The 17,219-nt window shown below is 33.8% G+C and overlaps 1 protein-coding gene across 1 annotated transcript; it reads left to right on the top strand.

The window, feature by feature from the left end:
* The first annotated feature begins 1,111 nt into the window (after positions 1-1,111).
* Positions 1,112-4,161, top strand: LOC143255660 (gem-associated protein 6-like). Its single transcript, XM_076511692.1, has 2 exons — positions 1,112-1,677; positions 3,572-4,161. Exons 1-2 carry the CDS (start codon positions 1,592-1,594, stop codon positions 3,948-3,950), a joined length of 465 nt encoding a protein of 154 aa, XP_076367807.1. The 5' UTR covers positions 1,112-1,591; the 3' UTR covers positions 3,951-4,161.
* The last annotated feature ends 13,058 nt before the right edge of the window (positions 4,162-17,219 follow it).

Raw genomic sequence — 17,219 nt, 5'->3', positions numbered from 1 at the left:
AGTAGAAAAAAAAAAAAAGGTAAAAAAGCTTCCAGAGAAATAGCCAGTGTACGAGATGGGAGACACTTGTTAATTTATTTGTTGAATTTTCCGCAAAACTGTTTAAGGACTTTCTTCGCTAATCATCCTTAATTTTGAAGTGAAAGACAAGAAGAAAGGCAGCTAGTCAACATAATTCACCATTTATAAACAAAAGAACAGGATGACTGACCGTCATATTATAACGTCTCCACGAATAGCTATACTTATTACACATATACTTCTAATAAATAAGTGAAAATTTAATATTATTGTAATAACAACGTCGGTGTTTTGGAATAAAAGTAACTTTGCACACCTTACAAACACGACGTTTAACACCATGGCATGTTTATGCAAGTTTGTAAAATAAGGCTTATATTTTTTTACCCGTTATAATTTTCAGACGTTTAATACTATATTGTTAGAAACAGGGGTGTAATACTACTATAAGCGTTCTGGAATCACACTTGAAATCTACAAACAGACATTAAAATACGAGTTATTTTAATCTGATGTTGATGACGACATACGTGTGACAAACATCTCAGTATGTCTCCAGCACTATAACATTTAACACCACACTATTAGTTAGAAAATGCATAAATATTGCTTATTGGTAAGAGTTGGCGATGGATGGTGATGACTAGATGCCTTATCTCTGTCTCTAGTCTTACACTGCAAAACTAGGGACAGCTATAGCAGAATAAGCCTTGCGCGAAAAACAAATAAACAATAAGAAAAAATATAATTTCCGTAGTATACCTGTTATGTATAGTTAGTTTTAGATTGTTAATAAAATACAAATATCACAATTTTATTTTAGCTTATTGCACATATTCTGACATCTATTACACTGTTAAGCCCTATCTACCAGCCACCTGGCGTATTTTCCATCATCTGCCCCTTAGCTAATGTTGTGACTCAGCAGGTGACGATATTTGTTCTGAATTACACATGCGGAACCGTCGTATTAAAATAATAACATATACCTTATGACATTTCAAAAAACAAGAATAAATTATTTCTTCAAAACCGGTTTAATAAACAGCACTAACAACTGTAACTCTGATGGCAACATTATGTATACTTTACGATATTCACAGATTTTCAATGAAATCTTCTTAGTGATTCTTTCTTAACTTAGTTTCTTATAGTAAAAACAGTTTATTTTCTTCTGTGCATTTTCCTGCTTTCGTGTATTTAAGATACTGTTGTTGTTTGATATATTTTGACGATCAATCTCACTTTTCGTTGGTAGCCCAAGAGTTGGTGGTAGGTGATGATGACTAGCTGCCTTCTCTCCAGTCTTAAACTGCTAAATTAGGGACGGCTAGCGCAAATAGCCCTCGTGTAGCTTTGCGTGAAATTCAAAATAACAATTTAACTAGTTCAATTTTTAAAATTGTTATTATGTGGGCCTGACATCTATTGAGGGAAAAACTAATAATCAACTGCAACAAAATGGCTGATATTGTGAAAAGAGACGGTGAAGAAGATAATTTTGACAACAGTCGTACTAAAAGTGAAACTCATAAAGTTTTCCAAAATGACCCTCTCAAGTTATTAAGTTATGTACATAAACGAGTTGAAGTTTATACGTCTGATAAAAAAGTGTCATTCAGGATGGGTTAAGACTATAGATCCCGTATCAGAAAAGTGAGTTGCGTTTTTAGTATAGTTTATTTGCGTTTCATTTCTGAGTCTTGCTTCTTAAAAAGTTCGTCTTATGATTTTCTCCGTGAAACTGAAAGATACTTTGTTATTCCGAGCGTTATGTTAAGTTGCTGAATAATTCTACTTCTACTGTTATAATATTAAGAAAACGAATAACATTCGTAAATTTTAGACAAACTTTGTTTATGACATATTATTAATATTAGCTTATACTGAAGTTTTTCGTTCAAACTGAAAAAGTGAATTGGTACTTGTAAACACGTAATATTGTTTTTAAGACAAAATTATGATGTTGCTCTTCAGTTTGATTAAACTTTGAAAGATAACTATAAGAGGGAAAAGCATATTGTGAAAAATTGATTTTTGCTACTTTAAATTTCTATTATTTAAAATTGAGCTGTACAAAAACTATGTTTATCTGTAAATGTAAGATTTTTTTAGTATTTACGTTTGTCTATGGAAGATTTATCATGATATTTACCCAGCAGTTTTATTTCTTCATACAAATTTTAGATCTTAAAATAACAAAAATGTAATGATTTTCAAAAACTTTCATAGCCCAAAATAATAATATTGCACAATATGTCCTTTGTACATGTAAAACATTTTGTTGTGTTAACTTCAGGTGTAATTTGAAATTATAATAGAGATGAAAGACTTTCAAAACATTATCCTCTACACTTGAGGTGAATCAGCATGTTGTATAGTGATCATACATTTCTACAAATGATTCCCAAATAGGCAGTTGCCACCCATTTCATGGTTAACTGAATGTGGCTGTTCAACCTTAACAATCTATCACAGTATCTTAAATGAAGTTAAAATAATAATGAAAAAAATGAAAATTTGAAAGCACTACCAGTTGAGATAGGAATTTCAATTTGATTATTTTACATGACACTAATCAATGTAATTGATGCTCATAGATAATACAACTAATTGTCCAGCTATGAAAAGCAGTAGTTTATAGCATACCAATATAGAAATAATGTAACTTGTGTTTTGTTGCTCTCAGAATTAAAAATATTTAGTAATATATCAAAAATAAGTGGAAAAGTATGCACTTACTGACTGATTTTGTATCTGTAGGCCTCATTGGTATGTAGGTATTTTGAAAATTGTTTAATTTATAAAATGTATATTCATTAATATGATTAACATTTTAAATTAAGTAATGCTATTTTTATTAAAAAAGGAAAAAATTGTGAATTGAAACAGACTAACATTGTGAGATAAGTTATAATTCTACACAATTATATATTATTTATCATTAAGATGTATAAAAAATGTAGCATTTATAAAAGCTGCAAAGGAAGTAAGATTTATTTTGTTATATGTGAATATGTTAAAAAGGATATTTTTACATCATGAGTTATTTTATAATGCAATTCACATTATAAAGTGATAACTGGGCAAGCTAAAAATTTGAAGTTGAATTTATGTCAAGCCAAACAAAGATGTGAATAAAAGTATCACAAAGCTGGAAAGGAATAGATACTTAATTCATTCCTCACACATTTGGAATTAAGAAAACATTTTGCAGCTTTTCCTGTATTTTAATAGTGAAAGACTTTTGTTATTTTAATATACTTATGAAAATAGATGAGTAACTTATAGGTTTGCATTTTCAAATTGAAACAGTAAACCTGCTTCCTAGCTTTTGAAATCACCTTTGAAATGTAAAAATAAAATTTTTGCTAAAGCTTACTGAAGAAGAGGATGTTAGGATAGATATATTTACTAACAGTGTATAATTACCAAACAGTTAGAAAATGTATCTGGATGATTGGAGAAACTTGGTAGAAAATTACATTTATGGTTTAATTCAAAGTATTTTTATGTGTTTCTTAATAATAGTTTTTTTTATTTTCAATAGCATTGTTCTGGTACATTTTGAGGGTGACATACCTGTCTCACTTACCATGGTGATGGGGCATACTGTTGAGTCAATAAATATAGTTAATGACCAACCCATTTTTAAAGCCATGTTGGACAAGCTGTTTCTTCCCAAGACAATGGAAGTTTCAACAGAAGAACTTCTGAGGCAGAAAATGAAACTCAAGACTTGGCTGAACAAGAATCGAATCCCAGTGGAGGATACTAACAACAACTCTGGTAATCTTACTGTTGCAAATGCCCTTGTTATTAAACCTCCATATGGTGTAGATCAGTGCTTCAGCAACAATGAAATAATTCTAGGAAAAATCCAGGGACTTATAAAGGCATTGCCTAATGATCTAGAAGAATGGGATTAGTGAGCATTATGTTTATTATTCTGTCCTTTGAAACCATTAAAAAAACAGCTTGTACAGATATATATATATATTTAATGTGGAGTTTGAATGATTTATTTGTATTTAATATACAATATTTACAATTTCATTGATTTTTTTTCTGAAAAGAATGTACTTGTTACAAAGGAGTATATAATTATGTACAATACATTCAGTATATTGATTTTTTAAATACATTTCCATTTAATTCAGTGCCATTACTTTTTGCTGATACTATCCATTTATTTATTACTATTTTAATTCTCTTTTTTTCACAGAATATTCAATGTACTGCACATATCACAATTTAATTTTCTTTCCATTGTCTTTAAAAACTCTTCATATGTTTTTCTAAGTTCTCTTGCATACTTCATATTGCCACACTTGTTCCATTGCCTTTTTTTTTCTTACCTCCCTTATATTTCTGATCCTCTAGGTTTCATTGTTTCTGTCCTCTATGAATAATCTGCATCTTAAACTGCTTCAGTTATGCCTTTTTTTATATTATGTGCACTAAATGCTGCAATCCAAATCTTTTTCTATTGTTATCCTCATTATTCTTTTCTGCATAGCAGGCCCAGCATGGCCAGATGGTTAGGTTGCAAAACTTGTTGGTTAGTTGGTTTGATGTTTTATGGCACAAAGCAAAGAGGCTATCTGTGCCAAACATCCACTAAAGATAAAATTAAAGTAAAATTAGTAAAATTCATAAAAGGAATTTAAGGTAAAACAAAACAAAGTTTAGAAAAATATAAATAGCATTAAAACCAATTTTTACATCTAGTCTACAGCTGTAAGAGAAAAACTACAGTAATACAAGTTGTAAAGGACTTTCTGTAGCATAACTGTAATCATCATAACCTGCCAGGAAGACTAACAGGTAAGTTCAAAGACCACCATTAGTCACCTGAAGTTGGCCTTTCCAGTCCTGGTTTCAAGATATTTGACATTATGGCCAATTACAGACGGTAAAGTAATAAACATTTTGAAAGACTTGTAGCAAAATTTTAATTATTATAACTCACCACGATGACTGACAGGTAAGTTCAAACAGCAGCGTTAGTCACCTGAAGTTGGCCTTTCCAACCCTGGTTTCGAGTTATTTAATGTTATGGCCATTTTCTAATTTCAAATCAAACCTGATGGACTTTGATTCTTAAAAGAGAATCAGATTAAAAAAGGTCTAATGTATAAAGTAAAAAACTTAAATAGCATTGAAAATATTAATGGCCTTTAAAAACTAAGAACATTTCCAAGGTGCACAGTTTCACTATTGCCAATAACACTGTCTAACATTACGGATAAACCTCAGGACAGAACATGTTTAAAATGGTGTCATCGTTGTGAATTGTAACGATGACAAGAAAGTAAAATGTGGTTTATTGTGATCTGAATGTTACACAAACTACACTCTGGTGCATCAGTTCCAGATAAAAGAAAACAATGAGTTAAAAAACTGTGACTGATGTGTAGTCTAGTTAGAACAACTTCCTCTTTCTGATCCTTACAGAATCAAGATGACCCAAATCCAATGTAAGGTTTTATTTGGAAAAGCTTCTTTCATGTTGCTCACTTCAAGACGACTGCCAACTGGCACTGAGCCAAGCCTTGAATACAGGATCATAGTCCATATATGGAACAGGCACAGCAGTGATAGTGCCAGAGCAGGTAGATTTAGGTGCGGTGTCGGCCCAGTATCCAGAAAAACTGGATAGAATTAGATGTTAAAGAGAAATGGGCCAGTCGGTTTTGAATATTGATAAGAACAGGGTGTGAAGTAACGTGAACAATTCCAGAGCTGGTAGAGAACTAAGCGAGACACTATAAATAATGCAATTTGAGTACTGCTTAGCTCCAGGCAAGAGAAATGGCGTACAGTTCAACAGTGAACACAGAAGCTGTAGAGGGGTTCTGCATGCAACCACTAAACCACAACAAACCATGGCAGAGCCCACACAGTCATCTGATTTTGAATCATTTGTATAAATAGGAATGGAAGAATGGTTTGAAAGATGTTCAGCAAATAACATACAGTACTTTCGATCGGGAATGTCTGCTTTTCTCAGATGACTTAAAGATAGGTCACATTTGGGGACTGCAAGAAGCCATGGTAGGATGGGCTGACCAGTGGCTATAACAGTGTTATCCAAAGGACAGATGCAATTCATCCAACTGCATCTGGATATGAAGGCCAAAAGTAGCAATGGCAGATTGTCTGTTCTGAAAAAGTATGGCCCACCGAGGAAGGAAAACACAACCACAGGTAGGATGCTTTGGTAAAGAACGAAGTTTCGAAGCATAAAGTAGAGACAGTTGCAAACAGCAGAGGTGAAAAGAAGGTTTATGAGACTCTGTGTATAAGCTCTGAACTGGGGAAGTGCAGAAAGCCCCAGTGCAGAATGGAAGTCCTAGATGATGAATAGGGTCCAGCATCTTTAAGGCCAAGGTCCTGGCAATGCCATAGACCAGTGATCTATAGTCGAGTTTCAATCAACTAAGAGCACGATATACCTGTAGCATTGAACATCAATCTTCTCCCCAAGTGGTGGAAGAGATGACACAAAGGATGTTCATCACTCTTGCACATTTGACCAGTAGCTGCTTGATGTGTAGTATAAAGGTCAGTTTATAGTCAAAGATAAGCCCCAAGAAATTTGTCTCAGGAACCACAGGCAGTACAACTTCACCAATATGGAGTTCAGGATCAGGGTGAATACCCTGTTGGCAGCAAAAGTGCATGCAAACAATTTTAGAGAGAGAGAGAAGTTAAAGCCATTTGCTGTGATCCGGTTCAGTAAATGATTGAGGGCAATCTGTAGCTGCCACACAATATACCTCGTTCAGTGATTGACATAAGATGTGAAAGTCATCGACATAGAGCCCGTTTGCAATGGTGAGAGGGAGTTGTTCAGTGATGCATTGATTTTGATTCTGAACAATATGACACTCAAAACACAGCCTTGAGGAACTTCAAGTTCCTGTAGATAAGGGTGGAAAAGTGTCGAATCCACACTAACTTGGAATCTCCTGTCCATTAAAATTTTTTTAATAAAAATGGGCAAATGGCCACATAACCCACATATATTGAGATCTCGCAAAATGCTGTACCTCCATGTTGTGTCATAAGCCTTCTCAATGTCAAAGAACATTGAGACAAGATGTTGTCGTTTGAGAAAGGCTTCTCTGATTGAGGTTTCAAGTCAAATCAGGTGGTCTATGGTGGGTTGCTGTAGTAAGAACTCACACTGGGTGGGTAAGAGGAGGTTGTTTGATTTGAGGAAACAAACAAGACAAGCATTAACCATCGTCTCTAAGGTCTTGCAGAGACAGCTCATCAAAGCAGTTGGATGGTAGTTTGAAGGAATTCTTGAGATTCTTCCCAGGCATAGAGAAAGGTAATACAATAGCCTGGCACCAGGCATTAGGAAAAACAGTTTCCTGCCAGATCTGGTTAAAAACAATCATAAGAATAGCAGGAGATAGATGGCACAGCATTTCATAGTGTACATCATCAGGACTGACCAGTGTACTGCCAGACTGATGAAAGGCCAGTTTCAGTTCCACCAGTGTAAAGGGATGATTATAGTCACAGAAACGGTCAACTCAAAATGAAAGAGGTGATTGCTCTGGCTGAGTCTTGATGGCTAAGAAGGTGGGGGAAGAAACAGAAGTGCTAGATACGTAGCAAAAGCTTTCATCTGGGGTATTGGTGATGCTCAGGGTTTCAGCTACTTTCTGGCCATCAGAGAGCAAGATCAAGAAGGGGACAGAATTATATTGCTCACTGACCTTTCGAACTGGTGGTAGAAGATATGCTGGTTGTGAACTTAATCCAAGATTCCTTCTGGCTTTGACATCTTACCCACCATGCATGTGCACAGGCCTGATGGAAAGCGATGCAGTCCGAGAGTGTGGGATATCATTTTTGAGCCTTCTGTGCCATGTGGCAGGCAGGATTCCACCACTGATGAAGATATCATGGAAAACGTGTCAAAGTTTTAGGAATACATTGAGCAGCTGCCTGTATAATACAGTATGCTCCTGCTGCCACACAATCGTCTATTGATGGCTTACAGACAATTGCAGGATCTAGTTCTGCAAGGGCAGTGAAAAAAGGGCCAGTTTGCTTGATCCAGCTTCCACTGGGGCATGCAGGTCAGATGGCGTTGACCACAGCCAGTCTTTCTCAAAATTATAGGAAAATGATCACTGCCTCGTGGGTTATTGTTAACCCTTCATGAAAAGTGGGAGAATAGTGAAGGGGAGCATTACTCATGAAACATATCCCCAGGCTCTTCATACCTTCATCTGTATTCAGTCTTAACTTTCTACCACATACCATGATTTAACTACAATGGAAAAAAGAGCTACATTTAAAGTTATCTGCTTCAAATTTATATTTGTATTTTGAAGCACAACATCCCAGGTATTCTTAATTGTTACTCTCACCTTTGAAACCATACCTTAAACACTTATGCAGATGTGTGTATATGAAAATATCTTTTCAGACAGTTTGTAGTTTGAAAGTTTTAGTTGTATTTCATGCACAATGTTTACAAGTAATAGCTTCTGTAAATTCTAATTCATTATGAAGTTGTTAAAAGGCATCTGTGTTCTGTAAAGATTACCACAATTTTATTCTAATTTTATATTTATATCTAGTGTCAACAAGTATAAACTAAATACTACCTTTACTCTGGCTGGATGGTTTGCCAATTTTTTGAACGATAGTAAAATGATTTCAAAGTAATAAATGATTTGAAATAAAAAAGAAATAATAATGTGATATTAATCCTTACCCTTATCCTAATTTCTAGACGACATCATGTTTACTAGTGCTTCGAATTTTCCTTGCGCTAATTATATTAGGAGTAATTATCATCTATAAAATCATACTTGAAAATTACAGTTATGGTGTAAACAAGTATTCGATACTTGCTATTGTAGCATTCTGTATTCGATGAAACAACTTGCATAGATAATTATATACATGCAAGGTTGACTGTCGCACAACTGCGCCAGGATCCTAAGCAGTGAGGGACCACTAATGACGATCCGAACCGTCAGTTTAACTTTTTTTTTTTAATCAATAAATCTTTGTATTTTATCTATCATTTGTTTTATTCTTATTCAGTGTAGACTAGATGAATTTGACCGAACTCGTAAAATAAAATTACTCTTTTTTTATTTCTAGAATTACTTCAAATTATAGCAGGAAATGACATTTCTTTACACTAAATTTCTTAACTCTACTAATGTTCAGAAATAATTTTATTGATTCATTGCCTTTTCAGCAGTAAGTTTTAAAATTCTTGCCATAAGAAGTGTCAATATATGCGTACTACTCATGAATAGTACCTGTCGAGTTGTACCTCATAAAAATAGGCCTGGCATGACCAAGTAGTCAGGGCACTTGACTCGTAATCTGAAGGTTGTGGGTTTGAATCCCCATAACACCAAACATACTGGCCCTTTCAGCCGTGGGGATGTTATAAATTACAGTGAATCCAATTTTTTGTTGGTAAAAGAGTTGGTGGTGGGTAGTAACAACTAACTGCCTTTGCTTCAGTCTTACACTGCTAAATTACGGATGGTAAGCGCAGATGTCCCTCGCTGGTACAGCGGTAAGTTACGAATTTATAACGCTAAAATTAGGGATTCGATTCTCCTCGGTGGATACAGCAGATAGCCCGATGTGGCTTTGCTATAAGAAAACACACACGGTAGTGCAGATAACCCTCGTGTATCTTTGGGCGAAATTAAAAAAGAACCAACCTCGTAAAAAATTTTTATTATTGTTATCAATGTATTTATTTATATTATCTAATTTCACTCATCTAGCCTAAAAGTTTCTAAGTTTTACATTTGAGCTACTTTTATAATAATAAATACAGAATAGAAAACAAAAATAAAAATAGTACTCACCTGCGTGTAGTCGATTTTTTATTGTTTTTTTTTTCTGTCGTCGAATGCCCTTCTTTGTTCGCCCAGCTGCTTTATATTAATGCTACTTGTCCAAAAACTAATTTTTCAAAGTAAATAATGCAGCGAATAATGCAAAATGATCTCGTGAACAACTGAGAAACTAATTTTTTCTGTGAGAAATTTTCTGGCTCTCTAGTCACATGACTTGTTTGTTTTGAATTTTGCGCAAAGCTACTCGAGGACTATCTGCGCTAGCCATCCCTAATTTAGCAGTGTAAGACTAGAGGGAAGGCAGCTAATCATCACCACCCACCGCCAACTCTTGGGCTACTCTTTTACCAACGAATAGTGGGATTGACCGTAACATTATAACACCCCCACAGCTGAAAGGGCGAGCATGTTTGGTGCGACCTGGATTCGAAGGTCACATGACTTGAGCAGTTACAAATTTAACTTCAGCTCCCACTATGTTCTCGTGAGGAAAGAATTATTTTCAGCTGAATTTTCAATTCTCTGTAACATCACGTGGTATAAAACATATGCCAGTCAATCAACTGAAATCTAAGCTATTTATTTGTTATAAATTTAATAGGGTCCGGCCTTAAAAAAAAAATCCCAATTGTAATTTCTAGCAAATTAGTGGTAGGCGCGGAGTGTGAATCAAACTAAATATTTGTTTGATCTTTTGATAATTATTTAACCGTTCATTTCAACTATTAAAGATGCTTTGTACATAAAGGGTATGAGAATTAAACTTTAACCTGTAGCTTTATGTAGAAAATAGAGCTAAAAGGAACGAGGGTTGATAATTAATTTTAGCGTTTTTTGTAATCGTTAAATTACTTTCACTCATGAACACATGCAATATACACGTATGTTTCTTATATTATGCAATCATGGAATAATTCTTGAAAATAATTATATTTTAATTATCTCAGCAATCGGCGTTCTGAAACATAGAAAGAAAATACGAAAGTGGTTTCCAGAAAAGGAAACAAATAAAAAGAGAAACTAGATAAAAAAAATAAAAAAACTTGCATTAGAATAAGTCCCCGATCTACCTAAGTTTTTATCAACTTTTAAGGAAATAGAAGAGCAGAAGAACGTAATCATCCCTTTCAAGGACAAAGAAAGCTTCTATGAGTGATTCTCAACCCACTGTAGGAACTAAAAATTCAAGCGTAAGTTCAGTTTCATCGCCTTATGTATCGTAAAAGGAAAGAGCTTGAAAGACTGAAAATCCTGCCGCTAATTCTAGCGAGGAAAGTGACTTTTAGTCTGATCCGGTGTTAAGGCCAGCAAAGGAAAATAATAATAGAAGTTCAGCCTCGCAAAAATATAATTCAAGAAAAAAATATAGCAGAGCAAGATTTTTCAGCACCAGAGAGAGGTATATATTCAACAGATATTGAAAAATGTTATTCATTAAACTTTTTAAAGATTAAACTAAACGACAAAACAAAAAGTGGTTGATCTATTCTCTTCTTCTTTTGGAAGTTTTTTGTAAAAGGATTCTGCGATTTGTCGCATGACTCTAGATCTAGCTTCGCAAAACCACGAAAAAGTAAAGCGCAAATTTATTCTGTACACTGCAGAATGGTACAAACTAAAAGCATAGAAACTGTGGATTCAAAGTTAAACAATGGTTTAACAAATAAAATACTAGCTGGAGGTATTGTGGAATATCGAACATTTTTGTGTAAAAGAGGATTAGCACTTAGATGAATTAGAGAGGAGATTGAAGATATCAACAACGGTATCTTAGCTGTATTAGAGTTTGCAGATAAATTCGATCCATTCATGGCCAAGCACCTTGAAACGCGTAGAAATAAAAGCCAAGGAGATATCTCATATTTATCCTCCATGGTTTATGAAGAACTTATTTTGAGGCCCGGCGTGGGCAGGTGGTTAAGGCACTTGATTCGTAATCTGAGGGTCGCAGGTTCGAATCCCAGTCGCACCAAACATGCTCACCCTTTCAGCCGTGGGGGCGTTATAATGTGACGGTCAGTCCCACGATTCGTTGGTAAAAGAGTAGCCCAAGAGTTGGCGGTGGGTGGTGATGACTAGCTGCCTTCCTTCTAGTCTTACACTGCTAATTATGGACGGCGAGCGCAGATAGCCCTCGTGTAGCTTTGCGTGGAATTCAAAAACAAACAGACTTATTATTTTGATGGCTAATAAGGTTTGTTAAGGCAAATTGTGATGAAATTCGCGATACTAAATACTTTTCAACTGCTATATAATCTTCACTCGATGTCTCACGTTCAGATCAGTTAACTAGCTATAATATTGCGATATGTGGACGAGAAAGGTGATACGCATAAGCGTTTTGTTGGTCTCGATTCTTTAATTGGACATGCATGTATCGATTTTTTCTTCAGACTTTATACAAATTTTGTTTATTCAACCAAACACTGGCCAAGCCTTTGTGAAGGCTTAAAAAGCGATAACAGAAAGCCGGTAACTAGTCAGGCTTTCAGCGGAACTAGATGGTCAGTTAGATCACTTTCAACAAATTCTTTATGAAACCTACGACAGCATTTATACCAAAAACCTTGAAACTTTATATAAGGATATTAATACAAGCCAAACAGTAAGAAATAAAACTACTACTTTGATGAATGAAATGAGAACTTTACAGATAATGTTTTTATGGCAGTATTTTAGTATAAATTATTTAAAGATTTGATACTTAGCTTCGAGAAATACGGCTTGATTTGTCTACTGCTGTAAAGCTTATCAGTTCGTTTAAGTAATGTGTGAACTTACTATGTGAAAAATTCAATAGAATCGAAATTCAAGGCGATCGGCTTTCAAATATAATAGTTTTTGAGTGGGATTTCCAGAAAGTGAAAAGAAATCTGGCAAATTGTGAGATTTCTGAAGGTAAAATTAGTTTATGTGGAACTCAGAAGTTTCACGTAGAAAATTTTATACCTGTCGTTAACAAGTTGCAAATGTGTTTTGGAAAATCGGCTTGTTACATATAAAGTGACATAAATGAAGTCAGCTGTTCTATTTGATTTCAAAAGTTTAAATGAGACTGAAATTTTTTCTGCAGCTACAAGATTGGGAGATATAAACCCTCCAGAACTAGACAGCCCGATGAAATGGTACGGTTTGCTAAATTTTGTGATAATAAAATATCAGCTATCAAACAATGCGTCAAAGCAGTCAGAGAAAAGAAAAGAAATCGAATCTGTTTGGCTTAATGTTCACGTGGGCTGCCCGTTACAAATTGTAGCGCAGAAAGTTTTTTTTTTTCTAAACTGGCTAAAGTAAAAACATTAATTGCATAATATGATGTTAAATTAACGCTTAAATCCTCTTTCTTTGCCCTCAGTACAAAAGGTATTACTTAGGCAAATAGATTATACAGATGTAATTAGAGATTATACTTACGCTAAAGCAAGGAAAAAACGATTTTGACATAATGTTTTGTACATGATTCATTCTTGGTTGCCATGTCATACAAGTAAATAATTAGAATTATAATCGTTTAATTTTAACATATCCTTAAAAGTTAGATGCATCACATTCTAATTTACTTCTAATAATTAGCTCACATTCTGTAATTAACTTAATATACATATTAATTATAATTAACTTCAAATTTGCTCCATTGCCTCAAACTACCTTAACGCTTGGTGACAGGCCTCGATTTCAAATCGGAGGCTAGGAAATATATCATGTAAAAATAACACCCTGAAAACTTTTCATGGAATGTTTCATTAGACTTTTTTACAGCAGCATAAAGACTGAAAGGATATCGAACACAAGTGTCATAAGAACTTTGGTTTTATCATATTGTTACAGATTTACCATTATACGTTTATTTTAATACCCACGTTTAAGTATAGTTTGCTTTTTTTGCATGTGACGTATTTTCTTGACTGTGTACTGAGCAAGTCCTGCCTATTCTCTTAATTTGTAGATTTTTGAGAGTAAGAATCAACAAAATTTGTTTTAATAAGACGTGGTAAAACATTGTTGAAACTTCGAGAAATTCGCGTGATTGCTACATAAAACCGACGTACCAGAAGAAGAATATTATTCGTCTGCTACAGTCAGTGTATTATAGGCTTCGAAAGCTACAATTTTGATTGACACATATTAAACGGAAAACTACAGAATTTGATCAGGAACGTTACAAACCGTTTAACTTCAATGAATTACTTCAGACGTTATTTATATGAGGGCATTAAATATCTTCGCAGGAAAATTCAATTTGTAAGGATGTGAGGCCAAACAAGAACCAAGATGTGTGACAATATCGTCTATAAAATGTTCAGTTCTTGACCGGATATAAGACTTAGTATTGTTTGTAAAACTTGTATATAAATCATCACTTGTAATAACAATTAGTAATGACCGTTATTATAAAGTGTATTATTTGTTTTTTTATATTAAAATATATGTGTGTTAAAAAAAGAAAATTCTATGTATCAGTCTTGTTAGCAAATACTATAAATTTTGTACATATTAACACATAATAAACTTCTAAATTAAAATTCACATTTTCGATTATTTGAAATAGTAATACGTTAACATATATAACATAATAACTCGGATACTCGTCTGAAATAAATAATAATACGTAACAATATGTATCTAAAACACAATTTACGTGTCTAGATACCACGATTTGTTAAAATCAGTTCCGTGCTGATTACTCCACGTTTTGAAAATTGCACAATTGTGACCTTACGTGTGCATTTGTGTAGAACCCAAATTTTATTTATTTAATCTTCCAAGAATAAACCTTGGCTTGAAAAAAATCTACCCTTGAAATTAATAAATATTTTAGTATCTTAATTATGTAAATAAATTGCTATATATAATATATATATAGATCAAGAACAATATGTATATTATGCAACAGTTGTGTTACAAAATACAAAGCCTCGTGACTCACAATTTGTTGGTCACGTGGTCGAAATTACACCAATAAAAGAGTTGAGGGTAGGAACTTCGGAACGGAGAACGGTAGCATACAATCCAAGTAGTTTTGCAACATCTGTACAGTAATAAATGCCATTCTCATGCATCTTGTTAAAAAAAATGGGCGAAACTGTAGAAAGAATAATTTGAGGATTTTGCTCTAATGATTCTGTTAATTAAAAGAAAATGAAGTCGTACAAGTTAGGAATCGTATGAAAATTTCACTTATTCTTACAAACAATACTAAGTGTTCTATCTTGTACCAGATTTACTGTTATACATTTTTTTAAATACCTACGTTTGTTTCAGTTTAATGCATGTAACGAATAAAGGCACAAGCCCCGCCTGTTCTCTAAATTTATAGAAGATTCTCGAGAATAAGAATCAAAAATATATATTTTAAGAAAACACTAGCGTATCTTCGAATAGTTTAATTTCCGAGAATGTCGCCTTAAAGTTTATAAATCAACACCCTGAGAAACAGTAATAGGATATTGTTTGGTCGCTACAGTCAGTATACTATGAGCCTCGGAAGCTATAATTGTGGCAAACGCCTATTAATTGGAAGACTACAGATATTTGATCAGGAACGTTTATAGGTTTCGAACATTACAAACTTCAGTAAATTAACTTTGGACGTTGGTATTACTACGAGGATAGATATTGTAGCCGAGAAAACACGCGTGTGAAGATTAAAGCTAGCTAGCATTCCCGTAAAGTAAAGTGTATCGGTTTACCAACATAAAATTAATTTACTCGTTGTCAACCTAAACCTTCGATAAAATATTCAGTACTATCCAGATAGAACACTTAGTATCGTTTGTAAAACTCTTGTACATAAACCGTTATTTGTAATAACCAGTGGTAATAACATTTACTTTGAATTGTATTGTTGTTTGTATATTAAAATAAAATTGTATTTATTAATCTTGTTAGCAAATATAATAAATTTAATAAATATCGACATTTAATTAACTTCTGAAGTAAAATAAAAATGTCTGGCTATTTGAAATCGTAATGCCTAAAGTATGTAATATAATAAATCGGAGACTCGTACGGGATAAATTTCATTACGTAACAATCAAAATACTACATTAATTGCGTAAAACGTTACTGTATTCGTACTATGAATTCGAGGAATTATGGTTTACGCCCTTTGTCGTACTTTTGAGGACGTGGGTGCGCTATACGAATAATGGTCAAATCCTCCTACTGGTTCAGACAACTGGCAGTGGATGTTATTTAACCCTTAAACAGCGGGAATGTTGTAGGTACCAACATCAATTGATGATAGTCGCCATTTAAAGATTAACTCGCTGCCTTTTTTCTAGCATATTTATACAAAACTAGGAACAATTATACGCAGATAAATCTTTGTGTAGCTTCATGTAATGCTTTTAAATCTAGCAGCTCGAGTTAAACAATGTTTTTGTATCTATGTAGAGAACGGATATCACACAACTTTTTTCTACTACAAAATGGAAAAAAAGTTACAATATTCACCGAACTTGCGTTTTTTACAAAGGAAAATTAGCGAATGTTTTGTTTTTAAACAGAAGGGCATCCTCAATAGCTGCGACAACTTAAATTATTGTAGGCGGGATAAGAGAATTTATTTGCACCAAGTGAATGTGTAGATAGTGCATGGACATTGCCCTGAAAGGAGCCTGAGTAAGTGTGGGTTACTCTGGCCCTCGTGTAAAATATATAAATACATTTGACAGTTGCAAAAAGAAAATTTAAAGGGAGGAGGAAGAGGTCGACAAAACTGACCCTCCTGGGTATATAAACATCAATACCCAAATATATGAGAGAAAGAGATAATTAACCTACGAGACCTTTTTCCTTTATGAGAGTTATATTTTTGTGCGTCAGCGTTCAACGCGCATATACTTGCTTCAAATTTGTCACTTATCAGGACTTTCAGTAGCCTGCCCTTAAAATTATTTTAGGTAGGATTAGAATGGAATTATTAATAACACAGACATTGTCGAATACATCAATCGAAAGGGTTCGACCTGCCGCGTTGAAAACTGTAATTAGATGTCAAATCGGTAAAGAGATGACAAAGCCACGAGTTAAAATTTCTACTTGTAAGAAAAATAAAATTCTTGCCCTAGTTATTTCGGCCTGACAAGTTTTCAATTTGAAATCTTGATATCATCCTTTCTTTATCAACAACAACAGACCAAATAAATGGAAGTTCTTACTTACATATTAAAGCATATGATTGTCAAACATTTAGGAGGATAAATGTTATTCTGTGACTATAATAAAAACCTTGATTTCGTATTTTTTTCTCCATATTTTATACGTATGTATAAATTCTGAGGAAAAGTCATTGGGCCTTATTTTGAATATGAACTTAAATAGCAGTGAGGA

This window comes from Tachypleus tridentatus, chromosome 1 (genome assembly GCF_004210375.1).
Source record: "Tachypleus tridentatus isolate NWPU-2018 chromosome 1, ASM421037v1, whole genome shotgun sequence".
NCBI classification, from domain to species: Eukaryota; Metazoa; Arthropoda; class Merostomata; order Xiphosura; family Limulidae; genus Tachypleus; species Tachypleus tridentatus.
This window is presented reverse-complemented; position numbering and strand designations above follow the sequence as displayed.

What these genes read in the sequence shown, in the direction of transcription:
- LOC143255660 (XM_076511692.1), top strand. Translation starts at nt 1,592, where the DNA reads ATGTACATAAACGAGTTGAAGTTTATACGTCTGATAAAAAAGTGTCAT. An exon ending in ATAGATCCCGTATCAGAAAA is followed by an intron (nt 1,678 to 3,571) that starts GTGAGTTGCGTT and finishes TATTTTCAATAG; the next exon opens with CATTGTTCTGGTACATTTTG.